Source organism: Leucoraja erinacea, chromosome 38 (genome assembly GCF_028641065.1).
Source record: "Leucoraja erinacea ecotype New England chromosome 38, Leri_hhj_1, whole genome shotgun sequence".
In the NCBI taxonomy this organism is placed as follows: domain Eukaryota; kingdom Metazoa; phylum Chordata; class Chondrichthyes; order Rajiformes; family Rajidae; genus Leucoraja; species Leucoraja erinaceus.
In genome coordinates this window covers 3536206-3563100 of record NC_073414.1, presented here as the reverse complement: position 1 = coordinate 3563100, position 26895 = coordinate 3536206, and the positions used below count along the sequence as shown (strand labels likewise).

Below are 26895 nucleotides of genomic sequence, written 5' to 3'. Positions count from 1 at the left end.
ACTAGGCACATTGAAATTCTTTGCTTGCATACACAATGTATACAAATAGCAGCCACCTACGGTGCTGACAGTCACAAAGCACGCCGGCTCCCCCTTTTGTCCCCCTACTCCCCCCAACGGTACCCCCATGCATGGTCCCCATTATCCTTTGTTCCCCCCCCCTATTATCCTTTGTTCTTCCCCTCCCCTCATGGAGGTCCCCCCCAACGTAAGTTTTATTATGCAAGTTCCACGACCACATTGCTTTTCTTCCATGTCCCAAAGATGTGCTGATTTCTTGGTAAAATGGCTTCTGTAACGATAATGTGGGTTGGTGGAAGAAAAAAAAAAATCAGGGAGTGTTGGTGGTCAGATTAAAAATAGGTTACGAGGAAATAAGTGGGAGAATGATATTGCTCCGAGAGGCAGCCGCGACTCGATGAGCCAAATTGTCTTCTCCTCAGCATCCCATACCACAGAAACAGATCCCCAACACCACCCCCTCCCTTCCCTTGAGGTGGCTGTGGCACCTGCCCGCAGCACTAGCCACCAGTTCAATCCCAACCTATGTGGAATTTGTATATTCTTGCTGTGACAGCATGGGTTTCCTCTGGATGCTCCAATTTCCCCCTGCATCCCAAAAGTTATGTGAAACACTGGGTTAATTGGTCACTATAAATTACCATTGATGTATAGTTATGTGGCAGAAGCTGGGGGAGTTTACTCCAGTGTTCAAGAGTTATTAGGAAAATTAGTGGGGATTGGAATTGCTTTGTGAGCCCACAGATTCAACAGCTGAATGGACCTCCTCCCAGGTCATAAGGAATATTTTGAGTAACGTTTATGACATTTGTTTGCTAGGTTTGAAAGTCGCACAGCTCAAATCAGACATTAGCTGCATGAAAGAGGAAAACTATAGCAAGTTTTCAATTTCAGCACAGTATTTGAACCCAATATTTTAATCAACTAATTTTCAATTGGACCCACATGTTCTTGTGAACTTGGCATGCCACATCCAGTTCCCTATATATTAAATTACATTTACTATAGAAAGCCATCAGATATGGAGTAATACTTCCCCACATCTTAATACGAATAGTACTGTGTACAAAAATCATCTGTAAATGCATTTTAGATTCTGATGGTCTTCAGCAGTCTCTTACATTATTCCATTTATCATTAATACTCTGCGAGGTAATGGATGTGTATGGATTTACACCAGAGAGCTTAATGTCATAAGACTGAGCAATTTTCATCATTTCATTGTGGATGCCCAGAATTGCTTCCCGCTCTTTATCAGCATCTGGTAATGTTGCTTTGAATTGTTCATGAGCTGCAATGAGACCCTGCAGAAAGCAGAGGGAAGAAACCAATGAGAACAGGGAAAGTAGCTTTAATTCACTGTAAGAACTTTATTCCATGTATTGTACTCAAATTGTACCTGAATCTCCTCAGTAGTATGGACAATAAACATATCCTGCAGGTCTTCCATCGCGCCCTCCATCCAATTGTTGAAAGGTGCAGCTCTTTTAGCATATTCCAGATACAGCTGGTCAATTGTTTCCTGCAGTTTTTCAGTCCTCTGTTAAATCAATTTAAAAATAAAGGCTCATTTAGGAAGCAGCAGTCAAATAGAGCACAAATTTAGCCTTTAGCCACCTCTGCTCTCATGAGCACCAAATGAATGGTTATCAAATAAGACGGGCTTAGCAAAGAAATTCTGCTGGAATTCAAAGGTTGGTGTTTTGCAATAACATCACTAAATCAGTTAGAACTCAACCATAAGAACCAGACAATTATGTAGCCAAGCTTTGTTCCTAATTTTGCAATGTAATGGATTTTCTACACTTTCCTTGTAGTGTACAAAACAGCAGCTACTATTTAATTCCTTCAAAGCATGCATCTTAGAATGGTCTCAAAATCTAACACATGCTTTCTGCAAACACATTGCATTTGTTCAATCTGATTTCTTGACGTAAAAATCGGCATGCTCAAAAATTTCTGGAAGATTGTTCATAGTTTCAAATCCATGACATGCTAATTAGGCCAACGCACTGATGGAAAGCTAGTTGACAAGTCTAGTTCTAGTCTGGTTCTACTCGAGTGCACCCATGAATTGAAACAACTTTTCATAAGACAATTACAGTAACTATAATCATAAGGGAGTAAGGGTACAGAGACCAGAAAATGAGATTTGAAGCGGGGCCGATATGAATCTTAGCTGGACTGAGTCAAAATTACCTCAATAGCCATCAGGAAGGGAGGAAAGCGAATCACTCGGGCATTCTATTTCTAAATGCATCAAAAACTTTTTCAAAATCAAAAATGTATCAAAAATTGTATCAAAAATGGAAACCAAAATACAAGTTAAATCAAAATGAATATAGAATCTGAAACACTGCCAACAAATTAAAGAATCAACTCAGACACATGATCACTAAACACTGCACCTCATCTCACATACAACATTGAATTAAGCAAAGCATTTTCCCATTAATATCCCAAGGTCACCTGGGTTTAAAATTCTGACTACGGTTAGAGATATGGATAAATTAAACACACGAATTTCACCACAAAATAAAACAGCAGTTTTGGTCTCACCTCCAGGGCATCCCTCCTACTCTGTGTTAAAGAGCCCAGAGTGTCCCAATGGTCACAAATCGTCTGGCAGCGAGCGTTTACATTGGGAGAGTCATAATAATCCAAATCACTGCAGAAAACAAATTACAAATTAAAAAAATTGAGCTAGGCCACCACAGGATTCAGAATATTTCACTTCAAATATTTGATTAGATGTTTCAACTTGCATTAGAGGAAATATTCTTATTTGTTCTTATTCATTAGAGTATAATAATGGTTTGTAAATTTCTGACTGCAGAAACATTGAAACAGTGGGATCAGTTATAAAACCTGGCCTTTAATGTTGAATGGCAGTCTGGTTGGTGCAAACAATCATATTATTGTACATACTTGAGCTCTTGTGCGATGGCAGCGATCTGCTCCACTCTGTCTTGGTGTGCTGCCAGATCACTCTCAAACGCTTCGTGTTTCTTGAGCAAGGCCTTGATGTCAGCCAGTGCTGCCGTTTCATAGTCTTTTTGTGTCAACATTACTTCTTTATCTGTAGGAACAGGCAGCAAGGATAAAATTTGCATTACCATCCAAGAGCCAAGCGACCCGAAACGTCGCCAATTCCTTCTCTCCTTAGATGCTGCCTCACCCGCTGAGTTACTCCAGCATTTTGTGTCTACCAGCCAAGCGATGATGCTGGTCAGGTTTGAGCTTTGGCTCAGTTGGATACTTTGCTTAAATCTGAGGTTCTGGGTTCAAATCCTATTAGAGATGCCACAAAATGCAATGCTGGTAGTACAGTTGCAGCAGTGAAGGAGTGCTGGTGTCATAGGTGGCATCTTTTGTAGCAAAGTGTACCTCAAGGTCCAGCTCACTCAAAAGGCAGAAGGATAAAAACACACACTATCTCTAAAAGGAGCATGGTGTTTGTCCTTAGCAATATTCTACTAAAAAAGACCTGGCCATTATCACATTGCTGGTGAATATTCAATCCATCTCAAATAGTCTGCTATTCACATTTCCACCCACTTGTGCCTGGAAAATAACTAAGGAATTGTTTTGATGACAATCTTTTATTAATTAGAGCAAAACTTCATGGGTACAATCACCTCAGACATGGAAATTAATGAGAAGGTCCATTTCCGAGGTTGCGTGAATTATTAAATGGTGTAACAGCTCAACCATACATTCACTTGTAAAGTTATACACATGGTCCTTAATCATGTCCCTGGGGAGAGCACTGAACTGTTGTAAATTATTAGTGATTGTGGATGCATCTCCCTGGCCCTTTACTCATCCCTGAAATATCTGGATATTGGACACCAGACTCCTGTTTATTGTCCATAGCTCTGACTTGCACACCTCAATTCCAACCAAATGTTTCAACTCCAGTGCCATGGACTCAGCACACATTTCTGCAAGCAGATCAATCATTTATCCTGACCCATAGACTGCAATCAGCAGATGACACCTCTAGCAAATCCCCATTTGCCCTCTCAGCCTCTTGGTATATTCCCCCCACACTCCTACTACTTTGTTGACAAATTGAACTCCAACGTCATGTACAAGTTTGCAGATGACACCATTGCTGTGGGCTGGATCTCACAAAACAACAAGATGAAGTTCAGGAAGGAGTGGAGAGTTTAATGGCATGGTGTCAATTCAACAACCCGCAATGTCGCAAAACCAAAGAGCAGGTCAACAACTTCAGCAAGCAGGGTAGAGTACACACCCCAGTCTGCATGGTGCGGGGCTGGAAACTATCTGGTGCTTCAATTCCTGGGTATAAATATCAACAATTTGTCCTGGTTCAACCACATAACACTACGGTCAAGCACACCAATGTCTCTTTCTCAAAAGGCTGAGAAAATTCAGCATGTATCCAACGAGTCTTACTAAATTTTACTGATACACCATAACAAATATCCTATGCAAATGCTACATAGCTTGATATAGCAAATACTCTGCCCTAGACTACATGAAATTGCAGCATTGCAAATGCTGCCTGGTCCATCATACAGATCAGCCTACCCTTCACTGACTCCTCCCTTAATTCTCATTGCCTCCTAAGAGCAACCAACGTAATCAAGGACAGTTCCCATCACAGTGATACTCTTCTCCCCCTCTGACAAGTATTCAGACAAGCTATGATGAATTATTGATCTCCAAAACTACTTTATTGCAGCCCTTGCACTTTCTTCATCTGCACTTTTTCTGTAGCTGGAACACTATACATCGCATAAATTCCTCGTTTGCATTACCTTGATGTATGTACTTATGGTACGATCTTCTTGGATGGAATTCTTGGTACACAATAAGAAACCAAACTAATCCCTCTTCCAAGAGATGGTTTCTCCTACAACACAGCACCCCTTCGGTGTTTTGGCTGGAGTGTGCTTGAGCCTCGAACGAGATTTGAACCCAAAACTTCAGATTTGAGCAAGTTTTATGGGGCTTCTGGCTGGGCACAACTCCTTAAACAGAACAGCTGATGGAGCTATTTGGGATAGGGAAAAGCATATTTTTATCGTTAATTTCTCATTTAAAATGGAAGTCACTGGACTAATGCACAGAAAACAATTAAGTAGCGTGGCTGCAGGCCACTTTATCTTTACCTTCCCCCACTCACTGATTTGCAAGTAAATGGATTTTTGTTAGACTAGCCATTGAAAAATTAATGTTGACTTTTTCCTGGAACTTCTGGATAACTGCAGTCGCTCATGGTACCCATTCTTTTTGTTCCAGCAACAAAATATCTACCCGTACAAGTCTTATGTTGAATCCACAAGCCAATTCAAACATCAAACTTAATATTTTTGCCTAGATAATTGAATGTAGAGAGAGCACTGTGTGTTTGCTTCATCATGCTGAGAGAGTCAAGGTACATAAAAATACTGTGGTTAACTCAGAATTTCCACTCTTGTTCAAACATCTAATCCAAATACACATTAACTCACCCAAGTGTTGCCTGACTGGATACTGCAAGGGGGAGACAAATAATTTCTCCTTTCCTCCCTCAAGTTGATCAAAATGAAGAGTTTCATTTTGTTTTAATATTTTAATTAAAATAATGAGAGAGACACAAGTTTCAAGCCTTTTCCTTTTGAAGTTTTGTGCATGAGGTAGGTGTGATTGAGAGAGAAGAAAAGAGCTGTGCTGGTATTCAAGCCAAACCTCGCCAGAAACAAAAATACACACAAGAACTGAAGCACCTCAAGGTTAATAAGCATCTGCTAATTCAATCTTACAACATCTGGCAACAAGCTTGGAGGAATCCTTCAGCCAGCCTCAATATGCTGCACCATATTTTTTTTAAAAAAAGCATTTCTTAAGGAGACAACTTAGCAGGGTATTCAGTGGACTTAGAAAATCCCCATGCCTAAAATTTGCCGTCAATAAAAAACAATAGTACTTGTCGACCTCAATGGTAGCAGCCCAAATAAAGTTTCAATCTTTTAGGGATCTCCCTTTGTCCAACATTAGTTGCTTTCAAATCACTAGTTCTTTTGTGGGACTGGTTGAAGGGGGGAGGGTGTCTCTGATATCCAGCGAGACATCTCATTAAGCAAGCCAAGCAGCAAATCCGACAGCAAGCCAGAAAAGAACATGTTTTACCAGATTTCTTTAAACATTTTATAGAGCACAAAAGACTGAATAGAGAAGGAATCTTAAACATTAAGCCACCAAATAAAACTTTGAACATCTAAACTATAGAAATTTCAAAGTTGAGTTTGAGGATATATATAGAACAACAAGTTTCGGAGTCAGATGTCATTAGATATTAACAGCAGCAGTACACTCAAGACTCTACCCAGGATTGATCCTGACTATGGGTGCTGCCTGCATGGAGTTTATACGTTCTCCCGTGACCAAACTTGTTTTCTAAGGGTGCTCCGGCATCCTCCAACATTCCAAAGACGTGCAGGTTTGTCGGTTAATTTGCTTCTGTAAATCATCCCTGGTACATAGGATGAATCGTTGGTCGGTGCAGACTCAGTGGGCTAAAGGGCACGTGATTTTTTTTCTATTACAAATTTCCATTGTGGAATACAGAGGTAATTAAATAAATAATGGGTTTTTCTGATCGACTTCCCTCAAATTTTATTCACTTGTTCCCATGGAAATCTCGAGTTACATTAGTCTGAGACCAGTTGTGCAGATTTCACGTATACAGCACTCGTCAGGTGGTTTGGATGCAACATCAGGAATTGGTACATTGATAATTGCAGTATTTATTATTCAGCAGCTGGGAGCATTGAACAAAACGAAACAGCTTCTGGATAACTTGATTATGGGTCCTTGCTGAGAGGAAAGAAGGTTTGAGCTCCAAATGTCAGATATGTTATTACTAAGGGTTGACAAAAAAGGTTGGCTTGCAGTAACAAAATTCATAGTTTAATCTATTTTTTGTTTATCAATTGGTAGCCAAGTAGCTTTTGATTAATGCCATGATTTTAAACTTCGCACTAGATGATCATCCTAAATTTAGAATGCTATATATACACAATTATAAAATTGGAACATTACCTGTGGTCCAATCTTCGTGGATGGAAGCTTTCTGCCTGAATTTTTCTGCCAGATGATCAAGTCTTTCCAGCCTCCTGATCTCGTTCAGCAGCCATTCCTCGTACCCTTTCTCTGCCTGCTCCAGACCTTGCCATGCATTATTAATATCCTATACACAACCAAAAGATATTATTCCACAGAAGCCTAATGGGAATGAAGCATTGTCATAAAAATTTGCACAGTATTATCCAATTAAAAAGAATTTATAATGCACATACAAGCAAGCAATTTAAAATATAAATGAGAGAGTTCCTTCAGGAAATGTTTGACATGAACTGCTTATTCCAACAACTAGCAGACTCCGGAAGAACCTGGGCCTACAGACTAGCGTTTCTAAAGCAGTCCACCGATACAGGTTGCCACCATTTGTTTGGATTTGTTATGGATGAACTGATGGCCATAATTAGTGAACAATTGCCTTTTGCAACTTCAAGTATTAATGCATCAAGCAACACTTGATGCATTAATACCGAGGTACAGTGAAAAGCTTCTTAGTTTAGTTTAGAGATACAATACGGAAACAGGCCTTTCGGAGCACTGAGTTCGCACCAACCACCACACATTAACACTATCCTACACACTAGGGGCAATTTACACTTGTACCAAGCCAATTTATCTACAAACCTGAACGTCTTGGGGTGTGGGAGGAAACCGAAGATCTCAGTAGAAAACCCACGTGGTCACAGGGAGAACGTACAAACTCCCTACAGACAGCACCAATAGTCGGGATCAAACCCGGGTCTACCGTTGCATCCTATCCGAACGAGATGATCCTTTATCGCTTCTCCAACAATTTCCACTGAACACCCATGGTATTCATTCACGGAATTAAAATTAAAGTACTTGAAGCTTGTGAATAGAGTGGCTATTTCATGCACATCAAGATCCAATAAACTAAAGAGGCAACTTGTTCAGTTTGTAAATATTTGTTTTGATGCCAACAGTGGCCTGCATTCCCCCACACCACACTCCCTTCACATTATGAACATTGAAGGATATTTTTCTACAAAACTATTCCCATAATCAAGCACCTCTACTTCCTCCAATTCCTTCCCCAAACAGAAACACACCAATCCTAACTTTAACACAGGTATTAGGGCAGCCATTTCTTAATGCTGAAACAAAAGACTGCAGATGCTACAATCTTGAACAATGAACAGTGCTGAAGGAACTCAGCAGATCAGGCTGCATCTGTGGAGGGAATGGCCAGGTGGCCATTTCAGGTTGGGATCCTTCTTTAGACTGCATTTCAGGTCAGGAGCGGAGTCTGAAGAAGGGACCCGACCCAAAACTGAAGCTGTTTGTCCATTCCCTCCACGGATGCCGAGGGAATGTCAAGCAAACAACTTTAGATTGTGCAACAAAAAAGGAAAACAAAACATTGTTGGTTGGTTCAAGACCAAAGAATATAAACTATCCACTTTTGGCTACTTTACTTCTTGTGCAGAAAAAGTCCAAAAATACTTTGGCATTGAGTTTGTTGTTGCATATCTTGCTACACCAGTGCAAAGTACTGACCATCTCCAACTGGAGTATTTAATCCTCTACACTGGACATTAATTCCATCATCAAATTCCCACCCTTAGTTGCCTGGGAGTTGCTATGACCAGAAACCTAACACTAGTCACATTGGGACAATGGGAATAAGATCAGATGGTACACTGGGTAACCTACTGCAAGTGACACAGTGTTCCCACTATCTACAAAATGGACAAATTACACTGGACGAGTACAGATGCAGCCACACAAGCGATATTTCACATCCACTATGCACTTCCCTCACCAACAGTCACAGTGAACTCACCATTCCACACCACCTTCCTATCAATCTCCATTCAACAGGTCCCATTAAAACAAAACAACCAAATTTATATCCCATGGATTTCAATTGTAATGTCAATGGATTCTACTGCTACGAGAAAATCGTTCTTTCAATTTAAAATGCACAGCAGCATCTCGCCGACACTCTATCTCTAACAAGAGCAGAAAAGCATGGAAACACCATCTTCTACAGGACACTCGCAGTATTATATTATCTTGGGGATTGGAATCTTGCTCACCATTTAGTCACCATCAGGCCTAAATCATGGAATTCAAACACTGTGGGAATGCCAGTCACACTTCAAGGCCCATTAGAGGAAGGAAGGCAGGAAATGTAAGTCTCAAAGTGAATGGAACATTACTGGCGTAAAGTATGAAAACCACTGGTGTTAATTAATTCTCACGGGGAAAACATAGTATTGCTCCACATACAAAATGTGTTCCCCGTTTGATTCTCAACCAATTTTAGGTTAATAGATTTCAACCAGGAAGCTACTAATAGTCCTCTAACAGGAAAACACAACTTCAATGGTGTATCCAAATATAAGCAGGACGTGCGGGATTGTAGTTCAGTGTGCAACTGTGAGAAAATTAAATCTTTGCAGTTAGCCTGGGGAAGTGAAGGGAAGCAGAAGGTAAAGAAGCTAAAGTGTATAGAGTTTATGCGATAAACGTCAGATACAATTTTCCAATTCCAACTCAACTGTGGCAATGGATTAAAAGTTAAATGTTTCTTACCGAGATCATTTTCCCTTCAGAAGGCATAAACGCTGGACGGTTGCTGAGGCGGAGTTTGGTCTGAAGGGTGTTGAAGTTGATCTCAAGCTGACACTTCTCTTGTACCTTTGGTGGCTTGTGGACACGCCGATAATCACGGAAGTCTTCCAGTTTTTGCTGCATAGCTTGCATGGTTTTCTCAGGTTCCCTGTTCTCAAGCCAGGGTTTGGTTTGGCGAATCCATTCCAACAACTGGAAACAAAACACCACAAAATACAAAAGGTGATCACAATTTTTTTAAAGCTTAGAAATGCTTTTGAGAGCAAGAAATCTATTGAAAAGGCACATACTTCATTGTTTACTAAAATTCCCTACAATATTTACCCACAGTACCAAAATTGCACCAAAATTAACACCGATTTTAAACAGCAAACACTGTGATGACTGCTATTCACTTCCCCCAGTACATGTCACATGTTAGTCAGCATGTCACCACACCTCCTTGGCCTATTTAGCCTCATTTAAAGAAACATCTAAAATATATATTTTAAGTTTTTTTTAAATTGCAACACCAATGAGAGATTCGAGCTAAATATTTGGTTTGTAGTCTTGTAGCAACTGGTTCTTAAGGTAGCACTGTTATAATTCCAAAACAGTGGCCATTTTTTATTAGGATAAGAACCAGTTGTTACAGGACAACAAATTAAATGTTGATCTCAAATCTCACAGTAGCTCGGGAATTTAAATACACTCAAACAGAATTGAAAAAGAAATTAGCATCAGTAATGGCAATTATGAAACTACCAATAAATGACAACACTTTCTTTAAATAAAATTCCTTCAAGGGAAGAAAATCTACTATCCTGAGCTGGATTGGCACATGTGCCTCACTTGGATTAACTTTTAAAAACCCTCTGAAATGGACACCTAGTCACTCAGTTCAAGGACTATTAGACTAATAAATGTTGGCTTTGCCAGCAAGAGCAGCCCATGAAGGATAAATGGACCAACGGAAATTTGTCAAAATACAAAACCTCAGGATTGCGGTTTTAATACTGTTCAATTTCCAGAATTTAAATACATTTGTTATTCCCTAAATTATTGGAACCCCCAATTCTAGGAAACGTGAAATACAATTTTACAAGCATTTCTCACGAATATACAGGTTGTAAAGGTTATTACCATTTACAAATCAGAAATTGTTAGGGGGCATGACATTGTCCTCTATAATCCTAATGGAACTTAGAGCTCCAGGATGTCCTCACCATTGAATTATATCTTCCTAGAATTTGCAAGAGAGTTTATTATATTTATACATTGTTTAAATCCATTGATTCTTCAAGGTGTGTCACTGCCAAGGCCAGCATTTACAACTCATCCCCAATTTTCTCTGAACAAAGTGCCATAAGTCATTTAAGGAGCATTTAAAAGTCAACCACATTAGTCGCATGTAGAACAAAATCATGAATGAACTTCCATCTCCTTCCCTGCACATTTAATTAAAGATCTCTACAAATATATCTGTAAAATTGTACATTCATCGGTCATTTTTTCCTGAATAAGCACCTTCTAATGGTAATGAGATAAACTGGGAACTAAACATCAACAAAGTCATAGAATCCAAAATGGGCATCATCCCTTGTAGAATGTGGAGCTCAGTAATTCTGAACAGGCACGAATGATGATCAGCCAAAATGACAGTTCAGCTGTCTTATTGTTCCACAAATCCATCGCACAAATGAGCTATCTGGCCAAACAGTTTGATGATCATGCCAAAGTATAATAATCGGCTGATTTGCAAAAAGCCTTTTGATGGAACAAACCCCAAAACTAATCCACAGATGTGTTCAGTTATTGTTAAGAAATTTAAGACTACTGGCTACTCACATTTGTTTTCGGTTTGATGACCATCCACAAATTGTAATAGTTTTTAAACAAATGCATTCTTTTAGACGGAAGGGTATCAACCCGAAGCATCACCCATTCCTTCTCCCCAGAGATGCTGCCTGTCCCGCTGAGTTGCTCCTGCATTTTGTGTCTACCGATTCTTCTAGACTATACTCACTGCAAGTCATTCAGCAATTTAAAAAATTTACTGCACTCGTGCAAAATACATACATCACTCGCCAACTTTTCATAATCTTCCATAAGGTGTTCATTCTCTTGATTAACTGCCAGAACTTTGCAGATCCTATTGGCCGCAGTCTCCGCCTATTGGGAACAAATACATGGTTAGAAATTGCAGCACTTAAAATGTTATGGAAAAAGTTATGCAAAGTTCAGGCAGATTTATGGGATTGTTTTGGCACAATATTAAAATGTCATTATTAAAGTTTTTAAAATTACCTTTCAATTCCAAGAGCAAACATCTCAAATAAAATTGCCACTCTGCAGGTCATGATGTTCACAATATATCCAGCTTAGATTAAGCTTCACAAATGAGTGTCATTTAAGCAAAGATTGGTTCAAGAGACAAAATGGGTGATTTGAAATGCAAGTAAGTAAACAAAGTTTAGATTTATCTAAAGATCTGAGTCTCCCCAAAAGGCTTTATCCTCTCCCCCCCCCCCCCCCCTTAAGGACAAAGACTGGCAATTGTGGGTTTTGGTCAGAAATATAAGCATGCATCACTACAACCAGATTAGTGCAGAAATGCCACTCACCTGACCCACCTCAAACTAACACGAGCAACATGGCAGCATGCTGATGCAGCACTCAACTTTAAAAAATGCCTATTAGTATTCTATTTCAAGCAATTTTGTAATCCATCTGTACTGTATGGGATTTGCAAAGAATGTGAAAGCAAGCTAGTGTGCCACACCGAAGCATGTACCCTTGCCCCAAGGATTCGGCTTCCAAGTGCCAGTGCCTTCATCTACATTCAACGGATTGACTGCTTTGTCAACTCACTTTTGCAGAATGAATTAGTAAAGAATCACTAAAGGAAGAAAAAGTCTTTCATTGTACACCTGTTCGCACTGATACATGCAGCAAACTATATCACAACCTTTAAATTACCAAGTTAAGAGAGTGACGATGAAGTGATGTGTGAGAGAAAGCATATTGCTCCAAAAAGCACAAACAGTGTCAGTGGCAAACCATTCATTGCCAAGAGACAACAGGAAAGGGAGGCTTTTATACCTGTTACACAGCAAAAAATATACATTGGCAGAACAAATGCAGATGAGAGCTGGTCACCATTGATGGAAACAAATGGTCTACATAAGAGGGGAAAAAAAGAGACAGCAATGGTTGACAGTTGAGAACAAGTTCATGAGGTTATTTTATAATAAAGGAATATTAAATGTATGCAAATTGCACTGTACATTTAGTGTAATTTTTCGGGGGTTGTTTTATGGATTATAGATTAGGTTTAAAACTTTGACTTTGCATCATTTTCTCTTCAAATTGTCGCTAATCAACCTGACAATGTCAGTTTGCAGAATTACATTGAAGGCCAGCAAATAAATAAGACCACTTTTATACATATTTATATTTACTATGGACCTAACCACCCTTGTCATTACTGAGATAAGACCCAAACGACAAATGGTGTGAAGACTAGACATAGCACAATGCTAGAATTCTTCTCCCCCTAACATTCCACCTTTCTAACAAAGGAGACATTTAGCATTTTGGTGTTTTAGGTCATAAAATGTCCTCTTCACAACTTTAGTTTTCTGGCATTATTGGGAATTTTAATCCTGAACATGCGAAAATAATACATTTCCAGACATCCAAATATATGATGAAAATTCTAATACTGGGACTTTAAACGAAGTTTTGAAATTAGTAGCAAAAGTAGATTTCAACAGAACAGTATAGTTGCTCGGAAGGATATGCAGACAATATCACTAAATTCAGATGTATTGCTGCACAAAGGGAAGGGGTATAGTAAGTGGGAACAGAGAACAAGGATTGACCAGAGGTAGTCCAAGGGCCTTGTTCAGAATCAAATATTATGGATTCAGGGTAGTTCATTTGCATATGACAAGAGCATGCTTATTTTGAATATATAATATATATGCACACACTATGTACCTTTAAAAAAATGACACTCATTATCCTACAGAAAGTGCCTGTGCACATTATACAAATGGATCTAGAACGTTCACCACCCTACAAGAGGTAAGCACCACACAGAAGACCAAAAGCACACAAGAGGATAGAATGTTTGCATGAGTCAAGAGCTCACCTTTTGAGCACCTGAGAAGGCATGGTAGTAGCATGAAACGTAAGTCATTATAGCCTTTTCATCTGGCCTGAGAGTGCCTACAATATCTGTGCAGAAAGAAAGTTAGCAGAGTAAGGTCGCATCATGCCATAAGCAGAAAAACAAGTACTCTTATCGTACGGTATGCAAGAGCAGAGGTGCAGCATCATGCCTAGAACAAAGAAAATAAAAATCTGAAGGACAGCTGAAAGAGAAGCATAAGATCAGTGCTGCAGCAAGAAGTGGATCCTTGATGACATGGTACCTTCTGTGCTCCTGAAAAGGCATGGTAGAAGCAGGAGACATAGGTCATTATAGCCTTCTCATCAGGACGGGCTGTATTCACAATGTCTGCGGGTAAACAAAAATATTAGAAGCTTCTAATCAACATCCCAATCTTTATCATTAAATACTTGTGCTTATATCCATGGACCAATCAAACCCAAATGTACAATGTTGTCATTAAGACAGTTAACTTAAGTTCAAAAAGCAAAGCGGTGCAGCACACTTACAACTTTCTACCGCAAATCCATTGGAGCTGCACACGAGTTATAATAGCTGTTTCTCACCATCAGAAAAAGTAATCACCATGAGTCAGATACTCAAACATAACCATCCATGGGAAAAATTAGATCCCTAACCAGAAATTGATTGACATTAATATTTCAGAACACACACTAAAGGTCAATGATTAATATTATGGTCGTCAGTAAATACTGTGCAAAAGACCGGACTAAAGTGTGCCAATTTGCCTTCTTCAGCCATTTCTACAGAAATTTAAATGGAAATCTTCATTAAACAAGGTTTGTTTATTCTATCCTGCAAAGCCTCCAGAAGTATAGATTCTGGCTACAAAATCAGTCCAAATAAAATACGTGAATAACGCTGGTGCACAGTATTTAGTACAATCAAGTAAATCTGCTGATGCATATCAATAGTAAACTGTTAAATGTATCCAATTAAAAATCAGTATCCAATTAAACATCGGTTGGAGGTTTAAAAAAAAAATGTAAGTACTAAACACACATTTCAGGTCACAGACCTTTGCCAGAACTATGTAAGCGGAAAAAACTGTTTATTGTTAAGTTGAAGACAAGTGGGGAAGGGACGGAAATGATAAATGGAGAACCTCTAAAAGGTCGAGGCTAAGTTTCCACCTTCTCTGCTACTTCTCTTGCTTGCTCTGTCCCAATTCTAACAAAGAAGTGTTGACTGCCTTTCCACAGATGTGGCCACACCTGCAGCTTCAATCATTGCTTTAACATCAGATTACCAGGTTTCTGTTGGATTTTCAGGTCTACATAAAACCAGCACTCCCAAGTTTTGAACGGAATCATCTAGAAACACATTTCAGCAGTCTTGCCAAATATACAAACTGAAAAAAGTGTGGAAATTAACATGCATTATTTGCTAATCTGGTGATCGGATATTACAGGGGTGAAACAAATGAATTGCATCACAAAATCAAATGAGAATAATCAAACACATTAGAACATCAATTCCACTGAACGACAGCAAACAGCCCCAAGAACACTACCCTTCAGGCCTTTCCACCCAAATTTAATTTTTATTTGTATTCATCGGTCTCAATCTTGGGTCTCAAGACATTTGTTTGCCTCAGACAGATGGCTACTAATGCCCTAATGTGATTGCATTCGCAAATGTTGTCATGTTATGGAAATATTCAAATTATGTACTTGGCTCATTCATGCCCCAGTGAACACTCGTTGCAATTTCACTGACAAAAGATTGGGATCCTTTGCTGCAAGTAAAATATTCGTTACTTTGGCAATATAGATGAAAGATTTTAAAAACCAAAACAGGAAATGTGGTTTGAAATTGCAAGATGTTGGGATAACAGAACATTATGAAGGAAGTCTAAAATAATACTACGCTCAACACCCTTGTATTCAATACAATAACTACCTAATTATGTATGTAAAATTATGAAAGGCATAGATAGGGTAGACAGTCAGAGCCTTTATCCTAGAGTGGAAATGTCACAGACTAGAGGGCATAATTTTTAAGTGAAAGGGGCACGGTTTAAAGGAGATGTGGGGGGGGCAAGTTTTTTTTGGTTTTTTTTTACATAAACAGAGTGGCGGATGCCTGGAATGCACTGCCAGGGTGTTACTGGAGGCAGATGCAATAGGTACATTTAAGACATTTTTGGATAGGTAGATGTGACCAAATGGAGGGATAGGGATCATGTGCAGGCAAATTAGATTTTTATTTTATCTTAACATCAAGTTGGGCATGGGCATTGTGGGTAGATGGGGCCTGTTTCTGTGCTGTGCTTTTCAGTGCTTTATTCTTCCACTAAAAATGTCAATTAACACAAAACCCTCAGGAGTACTGTCTGTGCCCCATGAGGTAGCTATAGCAATGTCAAGTGTAAATTACTGCTTCAAGCCCGTATAACAGTTAGTTGCCCCTTAAAAATCAGATATCCCATCCAGAAAAGGGGTACCTCAAAATGTCGATTTGCACGAGATCAAATGCAACTTCAACCTCCTTCAATGCAAGGTAGACAAAAGTGCTGGAGAAACTCAGCAGCGGGTGCAGCAGCATTTATGGAGCGAAGGAAATAGGCAACGTTTCGGCCCGAAATGTTGCCTATTTCCTTTGCTCCATAGATGCTGATGCACCCGCTGAGTTTCTCCAGCACTTTTGTCTACCTTCGATTTTCCAGCATCTGGAGTTCCTTCTTAAATTCCTTCAATGCAAGTGCAAGCCAATTCTCATCCTTATCTGTCAGGCGTACACACATGGAAATCTCATCCTTGCCCATCATCTGTGTCCTCATGAAAACCATTGACTATTAGTGGAGCAATTGAATCCATTTTCTTTTCCAAACTAGGTTGAACCCTTTCTGCCAAGTTAGCATAAAAACAAAATTAATTTCAACTACTACTGGATTTACTTGGCTGTAGGAATAGATATATACCACAAACAAACTGGAAAACAACTACTCACCAGCCAAATAAGATTTTCTTGCTACAACATTACTGTTACATCCACTAAGAACAAAGTATAACCTTCTCGCATGATGATTGCATCAACACATGTTAGCTTTGCACTTGGCAAGGAAGCATCTGCATCATCATTCCCTAATGGCATTCATTTCCTACACTAATGTTCATAGTTTACTGAAGTTGGATTTAAGCACTTCCTGCAAAGCCGAGCAACAATAGCTTAATCTCATTAAAGGTTTGTTATACGTTGGGAGTTGACCTGTTCTACAGATAGCGTTGGAGTTAAAGGACACCCAAACCATATATTTCCGGATGTGCATTCTTTGAGACAAATAGCAAAAAAAACTCCACATCATTAACAGATCTTAGTTGTAAAATACACTTCACTCAATTGTGCAACTCAAAACAATCAGGTTTTCACTCCTTAAGTAACTGTATTGCATTTAAAATCCGTATAGTATTTTGTAAAGTACCCTCCCCCACCACCACAAAGGCAGCACATGGCAGGTAGTGCCAAGTTGTGCCACCAGTGCATCTCCCATGTTGCAGGCCCCACCTTTCATTGAGATGCTGTCCTGGGATTCCCTGAAATAATGACAAGATCATAGGGGCAGCTAACAGTCAGATGATATAGGTGTCCTCATGGGGCATATTGGAAGCCATTTCCCAAGGTGGGATGTTAATAACTGCAAGTAAAATGCTGCTGAGCCAGAATTTTTCTCAAATCTTTAAATAAATCCAAATACCATAAATGTAAATATGGAATTAAGTTTATGGCCCACTGAGCCTACACTGGCCACCTGTTGGTGTAAATGCTGCATCCTTCTCTTGATCTACAGTTGTCAAACATCTAATGTTAAGATAAAGCTACTTTTAAATGTAACTTTTAATTAAACAAATCACTTGGTAATTTTTTGCACCATCAGAATTATTAGTTCACCTAAAAAAACAATTATTCTACAAGTAATTAGAGATAAGTCTATTGGGATCCCCACCCACCCCCCCCCCCGGATCTTCACATGTGAATTATTTTAAGGAGCTCATTAGAGGGAACACTGAAAGGAGGATTTCCATGTAATAACAAGCCCAGCACCCTTTGTGCAGCAAAGATTTCTGCCTGCATTGCTGTAGCCAAGGTTCTCAAATACATTTTAACACGCTATTCACTACTAGCCCTTTCTGACTCTCCCTAATGGTCACTGGAATAGGCTATCTCGAGCATCACATATTCAGGCCAACCTACAAAATCTTGCCGACAATAACCAGTCAATGCTGAATTGTTGTTCAAGGAGGAACTGCAGATACTGGAAAATCAAAGGTCGACAAAATTGCTGGAGAAACTCAGAGGGTGCGGCAGCATCTATGGAGCGAAGTAAATAGGCAACGTTTCGGGCCAAAACCTTTCTTCAGACTGATCGCAAGGAGGGTTTTGGCCCGAAAGTCTAAAGAAGGGTTTTGGCACAAAACGTTTCCCATTTCCTTTGCTCCATTGATGCTGCCGCACCCACTGAGTTTCTCCAGCAATTTTGTCAACCTTCAATGCTGAATTAACATTATCAATTTCTACAGTAAAAACTTCAGTCTACTTCTGAACAAGGGATTCTATGCAATCAGAATTGAAAAGTTTGCTAGAACTTTTACAAAAAGATGCAAAGCGTGCTAGAGAATTAATCTATATTAGCAACCTTAAAATGAAACATTCATAACTGAACACCAAGTATATTTCTTTCCATTAACGTTAACAGAATAAAATAACTCACCTTCTGCGTCCAACATCTTGGGTATATCTAAGTATTTTTCTGCCACTTCAAAAGCATTGTTCAGGTTAGTCAGAGGATCATCCTGTCAGGAAAAGAGGAACCAAAAGGTCAAACACATACCTTGTAAGCATTAAAATTAAAATTGCTACCTCCAAAAACGTTTTTTTCCATCAAACACAAGTATAAACATACTAACTATTGGTAAAAGTATCCCTAATATAAAAGGATGGCAGATTTCCTCCTCTGAAAGGGATTAGTGAACCAACAAGTCTTTATGATAATCCGGTAGTTTTGTGATCAGGTGTCAGAAAGAACTGCAGATTCTGGTTTACAACTCAGGGCAGGCAGCGTCTCTGGAGAGAAGGAAAGGGTGACGTTAAGTCGAGACCCTTCTTCAGAAGAAGGTTCAGAACCTATTCAGAAAAAGGAGCTCGACCCGAAACTTCACCCATTCCTTCGCTCCAGAGATGCTGCCGGCCCCGCTGAGTTACTCCAGCATGTTGTGTCTAGTTTTGTGACCATGACTTTTCTATAAATTCAAGAATTGTAATTAAAACTTCAGAGTCGAGTCCAGGCTCGCTAGATTAATAGTCAGTAAATTACACATCCTTCAGCATGAGCACACCCACAAGTTAATATCCAAAGAAATATGCAAAGAGTAACAAAATGTAAAATTTGTTACATACCTTCCTCAACTTATCGTAATCAATAAGTTCTGGTCTGTGTCTGTGAATGAGAGCATTGAACGCCAGACCATCTTTCCAACTGGACATCAGAAATGGAATCCAATGGAAGGGGGAAGAGAGACAAGGGGAGAGATGCATTATTTATTTCAATCGAACAGCTACAAAGGTTCCGCATTAGCAATTACAAAAAGTACTTTGGGATATGTTAAAGCTATTACAGTCACAGAAGTAGTTTGAGGTGCAAGGGAAGGAAAAATAAATTCAATGAATACATTCACTGCAGAAACCTATTTATAATTTAAGTGCAATTCCATTAAGTTCAACATTTTCTGGAAATACTTGTCCCATGAAATTAACTCCTGGGTCAACGCACTGCACTAACACATCTAAAGAGCCCATTGAAAGCTAACAGGAACAAGTACAGAAATGTTAGCCTTTTATGGTAGAGCTGCCTCCCACGGGAAGATCCTTTCCAAAACAGCTCTGATGTAAATGGCCCAATTCCCTCAGTATGCTTGCAGAAAGGCTGCATTAACTTTGTATACATCATAAAACTTTACAATAAGTTCATATCTTGACAGGCCATGCCAAAAGTCCAAATTTGTATTAGAATGGTATTTTATACCTGGAGAAGCAAGATTGCACACACTTTTGTTTAACAGAATTATGGCAACATTAAAATTGAAAAAAAAACCTGCATGAATGGTAACTAATACAAAAAGGCTCTATTATACAATGTTAATTATATTTTTACTTCAGAAATTAAGGCCCAGGGAGCAACAATATTGTAAATGAGAAATTATCTTAAAGCTATAAATCTGTTATACGAAATGGTATTAGAATAAAACTACAAAGTATTAAAATTTGAAGCACTGGGACACTTTCCAGTGGAGTTGAGAAACCAAATAGGTTTTATATTATACGTTTTAAAAACAGTGAAAGGTGAGAGCAGTAATATGGAAAGACCATTTCCTTTGGATGGGAAGTCAAAAATGAGGGACCCATAAATCTAAAATAAGTTTGACAATGGAATTTGCCCTCGCAAGGAAGCATTTATGGCAGACCATGGCATCTTAAAAGGAAAATGCAAACGACAATGGGAGGCTAAAACCAGCTCATAAAGAGATGTACAGGATGATGCCGGGATATTGTAAGAATAAGCACAGTGCCAAATTGCAAACTTTCACAAACTTAGTTGGTACAGCATTTCTTTTGATCTAACCCATTAGTTTAATAGAATTAAATTCTTGCTCCACTTGGTACTATTGAAAATAGGTACAATTATCTGTTTCCATGTTAATTATTTGCAGTGGCCACAATAAATTCAAAATATTCAACCACAAGTTATGCAAAATTTTAACCAAACAATTAAGAGGACAAAATGTTCACAAACTAAGTGACAATGTCATTATTGATATATCTGCTGTAAAAAGTGAACAAACAAGTGCAAAGTGTGAATGTATATGTGGTTGCATACCAATGAACCCAACAGTAACTAAGGTGTATTCAATCATAGCATACATTTAAAACAAATCTTTTACAATCGAAATTTACACCTCCCACCTCGGAGGCAAAGTTTAGAGAAATGCTGGTTTGCTGCTATTGTGAAAATTAAGGGCACTCAAGCGTTCAAATGAACAGCAGCTGTATAAAATATCCAGAGCTTGCATGAACATTAATAACAGGATTCACGTAACAGATATGATGACTACAAAGGCTAGCTACAAGTCTGCTTTTATCTATCACTCCAGTTTAAGAGATCACTTTCCTTCCCCCTCCCCTCCACCCACACCAAGCGAATAAGTGATTCATTATGCTGCACACATTACCTGATGTGGAAGTTCTGCACATTCACATTCTTGTATGGCGCAGTCTTCCTCTGGCACCAGAGCAGCAATCCCTCCTTGGCAGATGTTTCTGAAGCATTTCAGGAGCAAAAACAACCATTAGAACTGCTGAACTACAGTAAAAAGTGCACAACAACAAAGCAGAGTGCTTAAAATTAAGTAAAATGTAGTATCTAGGTTTGCAACTATCAGCAAAAACAAAACTGGTGGTTGGAAACACCCAAATACCTACAAGTTTGAATGTGGCACATAACATTTTAAATTACATGCTGCCAAACCAATAATAGCTTTGTCAGCATCATGTTTCAAAAGAGTTTCAAGGTGTCACCTAATATGAAACACATCCGCCTTGTAGTGACACAAAACGTCATCCTAAGATAAAGGCTGCCAGCTCTCTCAACCCAGAGAAGAATTAAAAGTTGTTTAATATTTAACGACGGATTGTTGTAATCCTTCAGAATTAGAGTGTTACTCGAAATTTGGGAAAAATTGATATCCATAAATTACAATTGACCAAAAACTATCCAGCTTCCTGCTGTTTTTTAAAACATCTATGAAAATGCTACTTACACCTAACAGAACCCAAATTGGCAACAGTTCAAAAATCACTCGCTAACTTTAATTAGGACTGAGTACACAAAATGTTATGTCCATTTTGTATCCAACGGCATGTTTTATCTGACTAGCGAAATTAATTAACATGGCTGCCAGCATTGTTTCAATAATTTAAAACTTGCGATTATTAAATCTGCAACACAAACATCACTAAATGAGCAAGTTATGCAGTTACACGGGCTAGGATCACAATTGAAGCTTTCCACTCCCCTGCACAACACATCCTTAAGAATGACCAATTATTCTGATATTTTGCCAAGCCTTTCAAAATTGGTAATTTACCAATGGGAACACAGAAATTATATTCCATTCCTACGTTGTTGCTCTGACATTCACAAATCCAGAAGATTTTTGAAATATTTAAGGGTGGCACAGTGGCTCAGCGGTAGAGTTGCTGCTTTACAGCGCCAGAGACCCGGGTTCGATCCAGACTACGGGTGCTGTCTCTACAGAGTTTGTACCTTCCCCCGTGACCGTGTGGGTTTCTCCGAGATCTTCAGTTTCCTCCCACACTCCAAAGACGTATAGGTTAATTGGCTTAGTATAAGTGTAAAATGTCCCTATTGTGTGTATGATAGGTGTTAATGTGCGGGGATCGCTGGTTGGTGCGGACTCGGTGGGCTGAAGGGCCCGTTTCCGCACTGTATCTATAAACTAAACTCCGTCCAGGATGAATGAGACAATACCTAGCAGGTATGGTGTACCAAAACCTACTAGGTGGCAGACCTCAATGAGATTTGCGAGTCAAGATGATAAAGTTTATGAATATGACATGGTTAATTTTCACTTCAAAAACCAAGCATAGTACTGACAGCATAAAAGGATTTTTGCTCATAATGCACACAAGAATTCAGACTAATCTGCTTGTCACCAGTATTTATGGTCCCGAACCGAAATATTTTTACCTTCAACGGATATGTCTTGAATAGCAAAACGAAGGATGATTGTCCAGATCATACCTAGGGTCATCTTAGCATTACCATCCACAATTTCTGCAAAGAAACATTCATATTTTTGAAAAAACTGCACAGCTAATCTTGAACAAAAATAAACCAAAAGAATAAAGATATCTTCTTTATAGGTTGAGCTAAAATGAATACATGACATTGCAATAGATCTCAGCAACTTCAACCTAATAATTAGTCCAAGTCTCAATTTGTTCTTTCATGGCTTCAACCACAAGGAGGAGTTTTAAAGTTACTACTGAATTCCTATATTTTATCTTTACTGAACAGAGCTCCCTCCATACAGTAGACTAGTGTTCAGAAACTTTGCACTGTTGGTTTTGTTTTTCTTAAAGAACCAGGCCATGTGAAAGCATAACATAGACATGGTGAATGAGATGCCTCTTGCAATCAGTCTGAAGAAGGGTCCCGACCTGAAATATTACCAATCCATGCTCCCCATACATGCTGCCCGACCTGCTCAGTTACTCCAGCATTTTGTGCCTCTTGCAAAATTCCTTCACTGGGGCAAAACTTGCATGGTAAATGGTAGGGAGCTGGGGAGTATTGTAGAATAGAGACACCCAAGGGTGCAGGAACATCTTTGCATGAAAATGACACATGTGGACATGGTGGCAAGGGCATTTGGTCAGCATCTTGAGTACTGAAGTTGGAATGATATGTTGATATGGTCACACTTGGAGTACTATATAGAGTTCTGGTTGCCCTGCTATAGGAAGGATCAAAAGGTGCATGCACTGGAGGTCGGTACCAGGAATTACAAGGAGAGGCTGGTGGCCTGGGGTTTTTTTCCCCCCTAGGGGGTACCTTAGAGGTTCATTAAAAAAACATGACAGGTAGTGATTGGTCGATTGCTAGTCTTTTCCCCAGCTTAGGGGAATAAAACAATACTGCATTGTTGGAGATTTCACCTTTAGGGCAAGATCTTCACTGCTTTTGGGTGACACTATCAAAAGCCATTTCTCCGAGCAGAATGGCCAATATACCTCTTACCAATATAACTCAACTATCTTCATTCCAAATGATTGCGATCATTTAGCCATCATTACATCTTTTGCTGTTATGGGCAAATTAGCAACTGTGTTCCCGTTCACTTAAATAGTAGCATTTCACTGACTGCAAGCAACAATGATATACCATTGAGGCCAAGAAACAGTCTTTCAAAACCTATCTACCACCCAGAGATGCAAATTAGATAACGCTTTAGCCAAAAATAAACATTTCAAAATACGATTCAGACCTTTAATCCAACTATTGCCACATTACTTGCAACAAGCAACTTTATTTACTTGTGTCTACCTACAATAACTTTAAATCACTTATTATGCAATTTTTGTAGGAGTCATCTGGGATGTACATAAAGGAACTTGGGCAAAATGCTTAATGACAAACTAGCATTGGTTTAATGTTCAACTTTCCTCCAAATCTTTCGACATACATTCTAATGTTCTATCGTACCATTTGACAATAATTAATGTTTGTCTTATGGTATTACAGATATATTATGCACCAAACCAATGTCAAAAGAATATTCTTGAACTATATAAAAGCTATGTAAAACTTCTATTCATCCTCCCTCAAATAATTTATATAGAATTTACAGGCATTGGAAAATTCAAACCATGTGCTACATCTGAGTTTTTGTAGTGGATTCTTGCAATACAAGCAAAGAGGAATAAATATGGTCTGCTATACATTTATCATCAGCACCCGGGAGTTGTCATATATCTGTTACTATATTTATTAACTTTCTTTCAACAGTTAAATTCACCAACTTTTCAGGCTTAATCAAGATTAGCCATTTGGAATATTTAAAAGTGCGGAACCAAATGCCAAAACAAGACAACCATATGCAACTAGGCAGAGAAAAAAGCTTCACAAAGAACAATTATTCAGACTATTTAGCATGTTTTACTGGTTCACGACAAACCAAATTTCATCAACATGATTTTAAAGACCCTGTGATAAGCTGCCAAGTCCAGTTCTCATAAAACAAATTTTAATCGAAAGGAATGGCATATCTCCGTGAAAGTTTGAAAATCCCAAATTCCGCACCACTTGGTTTCAGAAGCTTTATACAATATTATGTAGACGGAAAACAATTCTCTTACCTTCTGCTCCAATGGAAACTAGCTTCACCCCTTTGGACGCAATAAAGTCCAAAGCCTTGTTGACATTATTTATTTTATGCACCCTCATTTTTCCACGTTCTGGTTTAGGTAATCGCTCTCCTGGGGAAAGATTGAATATTGTTCTTACAAAAGTTCTGCAAGATTCTGCAAACTTGCATTAAAATAGTAACATCCAGTAATCAGATAATTTAGTTAAACAACTAAGGACAATTTACAGGTGCAGATAAATAAAATGGTAAATAATATTTGTGAAACCCGAACACAAAAGCATTACATGTTAATACCATTGATATTTGGAAACTTTATTTATCCCAGAAGTAGAAGTTCCACAGATATAGCAGCTACTGCAGTGGTCGGTGAAAACAAGGACTAGGAGTAAACCACAAGATTACAAAGCTTCTAGTGCCTTCCTTCAAACCTAGGTCATCCCACAATATTTCATCGGCACAGTAATTTAAGTATAATTGTATCGTATGAAATAAGACAACCAATTTATACACAGCAAGCTCCCAAAGTTAGACTTTTTTTTCTTCTATAAAAGGCAGAGTTGAAAGTATTGGCTCCAGTACTGAAAGTCACACTGTGGGACTATTTACAACCAACTGAAGGAAAGATAGAGCCTCTACTTAATAATTGACTCCATTTAATAATTCATGCTCACTCAGCCTACAAAGAAATGTCAGCTTAGATTTTTATGCTCATCTTCGGAGCAGGACATGAACCAATAATCAAAACTGAAATATTTACTACTATGGCTTAATCAATTGTTCCAAATATCCTCAGCTGTCCCAGCTTTCAAAACTTCTGCAGTGTTTGGTCAATTGCATTCTTTAGTTTTTTCAAACATTTTTTTTTGCATCAAATCAGCTAAACAGGGCCAAGAATCAAAAACACAAAATGTTGGAGTAACTCAGCGGGACAGGCCGCATCTCTGGAGAGATGGAATGGGTGACATTTCGGCCCGAGACCCTTCTTCAGACTGAATAAAGTTAACAAGCTGAATTAGATTTCTAATAAATGACAAGATTTCAGGCACAATTGCCAATGGTAAGAATTTAGGAAAGGAATAAACTTAACATGCAAAATTTAAATAGTTCTTGTCGCTCATGCGCAGATCAACAAAATGCTTAATAAATTATAGAAAATTTGATTTTCCCTGTCCCAGCCATTTAATCCTACAATTCCACTGTGCTCACATTAGGTTTGCATCCAAAGGTTGAGATCTGCAAATTCAAATCCCAAAGCAAATGGGCAATTTAATTAAATAACAACTTAATTAAAAAGACAGTATAATGGAAACGTAAAGATAATGAAATCCTATAATGTCATTGTTTCACTGATGTCCTCCAGGAAGGGAATTTGTTTGCCCTCACTTTGTCTGTCATGTTAACCCCTCCAGCACAAGATTATGGTCAACACTAATTGTATCCTCGAAAATGATCTAATGGGTCATTTCATTGCAGCAGGCCACAAACTATAGGACGGGAATACAGACCCCTTTCCATAGACACTGGTATAAAAATACATTGGAAATTCAATAAAAACACATTCCATCCCTCATCCCCAACATTACATTATGTGGGTGCGTGCCTGTATTGAGCAAGCTGTACCACAGACGAGGCAAGAAATAGCCCCACACTGTAATATTCAGAACATTGCATTGGTGCCAAAATTCCAGATTCCAATGCTCCCCATGTAATATCCTGTCTCGTCCCAGCGGTAAAACACACTAGTCAGAGGTAGAGAATAATATACAAAGAACAGGGAACGATTCTGGCAGGCTCAAAGATGCTCATTACCAGGAATAGCTTGATGGCACCAAATCGAATCAAGCCCTGAAGCAAACATAGTAGACAGCCTGCAACAAGCAGTGACAGAAGACAAAAAGCCTCAGTCTATCCAAAACAGATACATACAGCCATGACTGTACGTCTCTCCATTACGTAGCTTTACTATTGCAGTCAATGGGACATTCAAAACAAATCCAGGTAATAAATGTACACATGGTGTTGCAGACTACCAGCAGAACCATCATACTCTAAACTTCA

The 26895-nt window shown here is 38.8% G+C and overlaps 1 protein-coding gene across 2 annotated transcripts in view; it reads right to left on the bottom strand.

The window, feature by feature from the left end:
• The window catches only part of LOC129714148 (alpha-actinin-1-like), a 76740-nt gene that overhangs the window by 17254 nt on the left and 32591 nt on the right, over positions 1–26895 (bottom strand). The window contains exons 3-15 of one of the 2 annotated variants that reach the window (XM_055663642.1): positions 24827–24946; positions 22656–22742; positions 21118–21205; positions 19289–19367; positions 18603–18684; positions 14133–14218; positions 11773–11865; positions 9676–9906; positions 7078–7225; positions 2950–3100; positions 2581–2689; positions 1421–1561; positions 1143–1325 (exon numbers count right to left, since the gene is read on the bottom strand). In XM_055663642.1, the coding sequence (XP_055519617.1) occupies positions 1143–1325; positions 1421–1561; positions 2581–2689; positions 2950–3100; positions 7078–7225; positions 9676–9906; positions 11773–11865; positions 14133–14218; positions 18603–18684; positions 19289–19367; positions 21118–21205; positions 22656–22742; positions 24827–24946 (1598 nt within the window). Of the gene's footprint in view, positions 1–1142; positions 1326–1420; positions 1562–2580; positions 2690–2949; positions 3101–7077; positions 7226–9675; positions 9907–11772; positions 11866–13849; positions 13936–14132; positions 14219–18602; positions 18685–19288; positions 19368–21117; positions 21206–22655; positions 22743–24826; positions 24947–26895 lie in introns of both variants that reach the window. The other variant, XM_055663643.1, reaches the window with a different exon arrangement.